This window comes from Drosophila grimshawi, unplaced genomic scaffold (genome assembly GCF_018153295.1).
Source record: "Drosophila grimshawi isolate 15287-2541.00 unplaced genomic scaffold, ASM1815329v1 contig_80, whole genome shotgun sequence".
NCBI lineage: Eukaryota > Metazoa > Arthropoda > Insecta > Diptera > Drosophilidae > Drosophila > Drosophila grimshawi.
In genome coordinates, this window is record NW_025063639.1 from 917,501 (window position 1) to 922,548 (window position 5,048).

The window sequence follows — 5,048 nt, forward strand, 5'->3', positions numbered from 1 at the left end:
AATTAATTGATTTTAGATAAAATAAATCTATAAATATATTAATAATTTATAATTAATTATAAATATTAGTTATAATATATAAGAAACTGATAATAATAGTGGATTAAAGTTAAATTTGCAATTTAAAATTCGGTTTTAACATATTTATAAATTATTTATAATATATTTATTATATCTTCTTTAGAGGATACATACCATGATAGGAAGCCGTGGGACTGCTGCGCTGCAAGGAGTAAAACTGTTCCATATAGCTGGGAATTCTATAGGCCGGATGGAAATCATGTTGCTGCGGTGGTTGTCCAGTTACGCCCACTCCGACTCCGACATGGCTGTGACTGTGATTGTGGCTGTGACTGTGGACATGATGATGATGATGATGGGCGGGAAGATTGCCAATTGCCAGCGCCTGATTTGTGGCACCATTTGTGCCATTTGTTGTCGCCATATTCGCAGTGGTGGGTGTCGAGTCTGCCAATCCTGACGGAATGGGTGAACCGGGCACCGGCACCGTACTGCTCACGTCCGTTGTGTGACCACCACCAGGGGAACTGGGCATCACGGAGGCAGCTGCAGCGGCAGCCGCGGCACGACGGGATGCCAAAAACTGCAGTTCCGTATAGCTGTAAATATTATGAAATTAAAAATATAAATAATATAAAAATAAAAACAAAATTAAAATATAAAATATAAAATATAAAATATAGACCTATTCAAATTAATATACATAAATAATATATATAATATATGAATAAATAAATAAGTAAAAATAAATATAAGATAACCGACTGTAAAATACTTTGATACCATAAGTTATTCCAGCAGATAACAATTAACAAAGGACAGGGTGGGTGTAGCCAAGAAGTACTGGAGATATGGGATTTGGAAATTTTGGAGGGCGGAAGAGGGCATGACCGAAAAATGTATTAGAAAAAGTTCCTAGTAATCGTCCTTCCAAGTTTAGTAACTGTAGCTATTAAATTGCGGGATATATAGGCTTCTGGTAATTTCGGAGGCGGGCGTAGCCAAAAAAAATGTTGGAGTACGATCTTAGTAATCTTCCTTCCAAGTTTGGTAACTTTAGCTCTTAAATTACAGGAGATATAGGCTTTTGAAAATTTGACAGACGAGAGTGGGCGTGGCCAAAAAAAAATTTGGAGTACGATCTTACTATCTACATTCAAAGTTTGGTAACTGTAGCTCTTAATAGCGGGGGATATTGGATTTAATCGTTTTTAGGCGCCGGAGTGGGCAAGAACGAAAAAAGTTGCATTCATTCAGATGGACAGACAGACAGCAACATATTGTGATACCTTCGGTATCAAAGTACAATTAAATCATAATATAGACAAAAAAATATAACGGCGACCTGTAAATATTAATACTTATAAATAGTATACAAGTAAATATACAAAAATACACACACATAAATAAAAGATATAAATAATGAATAATTACAAAAATAAATACTTAAAAATATAATAAATACTTAAATAATAGAGAACATCTATTTGCTTACACATTAAATAAATAGATACAAAAATAACAAATATGAAAGTGGTATTTTAAATTTCAATCCTTTAAAGTTTGTATGTTTAACAAATAAATAAACAAAATTAATAAATAACTAAATATTATTAATCAATTTTAGAGAAGTTGTATATCCCAATTTCCCAAAATAAATAGATTTCAAGCTCAGTTAACCTTAATTTATAGCCGATAATTGAATTAAAATGCTTATTTAATTAGTTAAATAAAAAAATGAAAATAAAATATAATTAATATAATACAGGGTATTTTCTCGTTGCCCATTTGTGTATTCTTTTTATTTTAAATTGCGCAAATCGTTGGGGATAATAAAAAATTTAAAACCAAGTCTATCTATGTCAAACTCAATTTTGTTCGTGATGTGAATACCAAATTCTATATATATATATATATATATATATATATATATATATTTCTTCGAATTCCATATGTTACTTTATATAATAATTATTGCTGCCCAACAAATAGAAAAAAATTTTAAAGGTACTGTTTTTATATGCGAACCACGTTAATAGCAATAGAATCTAAATATAGAAAATCTAATTCCAATTCCTTATTAGTCTTTCATTTACTGCCTTTATTTTTAAGTTTATAATTGGTTTTCTGATTTTAAACAATGCTTACTTAACATTTATTTTAATTCCTTAATGCTTATTATATATCCTTTATTATGTTTACTCTCTCATCTTTTTAATTTAAATATTAATTTTTGTAATAATTCTATTAAATAAAGTTTTTTATTATATAAATAAATAGAAAAGCAATTTGGATGTTGGTTTTCATATTAATATGTTGTATATTTTTATTTTTAAATATGGCTATTATGCAATATATTTAATTTAATTTATAATTTGTATTTTTAAAATAGAATAATTTAATAAATAAATAATAAAGCAAGTTGAATTTTGCATTCGACGTAAATTAGCTTGTATATCTTAATATTTAATTTTATATATTATTCATTAATTTATATTAATTTTATTATATTATATTACATTAACTTATTTTAAAATTTGTACTTTTTATAAATTGGAGGACTTTTTTTAAAGCACATTACATAAAATAAATAATATTAATAATAATAAAGCGACTTTGATTTGTTTTTATATAAAGTTCCCTGTATATTTAAATTTTTCCTTTTTATAATCCAATTTATATATTTATACATTCATCTAATGTAAAATTGATATTTTTCAAAAGCTTGTTAATATTTGTGTACCGTTTTTAAGAATTGTTAAATTAAATAAACATATAATAGTAATAATAAAGCGACTTGGATTTTAATTTTAATAGCTTTAATTTTTATTGTACAATTTATTTTAAAGGCTTTTTTAAGTTGTGCACTGTTTTCTTGGAGCCACTAAATAAAATAAATAAATCAAAATTAATAATACGATTTTGGTGGCTAAAAAAATTTATTTATAATATAATATATATATATATATATATATATTTATAATTATATGTTTGTTGTTTTTTTTTAGATGATTAAAACAGGTTCTTGGGATTGAAGCAGTGCTCAAGGAATTGATGCAGTGCTCAAGGGAAATATATAAAATGATGCCGAAAAAGACGTCGTGACACTAACAAAGACATCCATATTCACAACCCGTATTCACATCCACAAAATCGACATTCACATTTACATTGAGCCTTTTGCATGCAGCAGCATCCAGAAAGGGAGGCCAAAAACTGAAGCTCTTTATTACGCCTGCTATTTATACGCACAGACACACACATGCTTGCTTGCATGGTTGCACATGTGCTTGTGTGCTGAGATCTCAATTAACTGCATACAAAGTTTTGGCGTCGCATTTACAGTTTAACTATTGCTGCGTCTTCTTGTGCTAGGCTAGCCCGTAAGCACATCTTCTTCTTCTTCATAGAGATTTTGCTTATACACAGCGATCGCTATGAGCCTCCTTGCAGACAATCGATAACAATACAGCGATGCGCTGCAGGATTTCATTTAATTTAATTGCAATTTTTAAACAGAGCGTATATTACATTAGTTATGAATACCTCAATTTATATTTATTTATTTAAGTATTTTTTCTCTATTATGTATAATACATATAACAAATATTTACACTTATGTGCATGCCACTACAACAAAATTGGTCGTATGACAATTTAAAGGATGTTCCCTAACAACCAAAAAAATACACAGGACTTCGCAGGCATGCATTCTATTTTGAAGCAGCCAGTGAGGCTCAGTTTGTTGTTACTTACGCGAGTGGGAAGTATGTGGGTAATGTGTACGCATCCATTTCGATTGAAGCTCCGCTCGCCGTTTGAGAAGGAATTTTGTTTTAGTAGCACTTAGGATGCGATGTGAAAAGAGACACACTTCTGTCACGGCATTTCACATGCATAAAGTTCGCCGCCGGAAAATGCAACGATTTGCTTTCAATTACAACTGATGAATTGCGAATATTTATATACACATATATATGTAATTAAAAACACAGATGAACATACACATAATATATATTTGTATTTATCATTGGAATTTCATTATTATTTTTAGCACTTGTATTTTGATGTTATTTATTTTGCATAATTTCTCATACAGTATTTACACACACATAGACACAATACACATACACATATACAAACGCTGCTGCAAATGAAGCACTTAATTTGTACTAACAGCAAGGCAAAAAATAAATTAAGTGTGACAAAGTCAATATAATAACGGCAAACAGGCACACGGCGCGTCGACGTCGTCGTCGTCGTCGTCGTCGTCTTACTGACTGAGCAGCAGCAGCTCTTGCAATGCCTCGCTTAACTTAGCTGGAGCAACGCATGCTGCTCACGCACACACACATACATACTCACACAAAAAGAAAAACAAAATAAAAATCAAACAGATACTAGCAACACAGATTGAGACACACTCACGCACACAGAGAGAGAGTGAGATAAGCACTTCTCACACATACACAGGCAGCAACGCCGCCATAGACACAAGTGTACACCACCAACAACAACAACACATGCGCACAGGTCACGATCTGCTCTGCCTCTGCTTCTGCCTCTGCCTCTGCCTCGGCCGCTGCCTCTGCTTATGTTTACTTAGAGCCGGAAAACAAATTGAGAGAGGCGGGCAAAAATTGAAGATGGCCAAGGCAAAAAGTTGCCTCTCGCTAAATTTGACTTGCTCAGATCAGAGCTGCCAAATGAGCTGTGAAAAATATCTGATTTAGCGTGGTGTTCAAAGCAATAAGCAAAACACAAACAAAATAGCATTAATAAATACAAAAGTACAGATTAAAAGTAAATCAAAGAATTTTATATATTTTTTTTAATTTTATACATTCTAAATAATTAACAATATTATATAAGTTAATTAATAAACAAAACAATTATAAAATAGCTTTAATGCATAGGAATGTGTACGCTAAAAATAAATATATTAATTTATTAGTTTTATTAATTTTTAACAAGCTAAGCAATTAGGAATTTTCTTTTTTAGTTAATTTATTATAGCCGTTTTGCGT

At 30.4% G+C, this 5,048-nt stretch overlaps 1 protein-coding gene across 1 annotated transcript in view; it reads right to left on the minus strand.

The window, feature by feature from the left end:
• Positions 1–3,981, minus strand: part of LOC6570267 (transcriptional activator cubitus interruptus) — a 10,868-nt gene extending 6,887 nt beyond the window's left edge. Inside the window, exons 1-2 of the mRNA XM_043215879.1 lie at positions 3,778–3,981; positions 196–620 (exon numbers count right to left, since the gene is read on the minus strand). Coding sequence (XP_043071814.1) covers positions 196–620; positions 3,778–3,815 — 463 coding nt within the window. The 5' untranslated portion in view covers positions 3,816–3,981. The remainder of the gene's footprint in view (positions 1–195; positions 621–3,777) is intronic.
• Between the last annotated feature and the right edge of the window lie 1,067 nt (positions 3,982–5,048).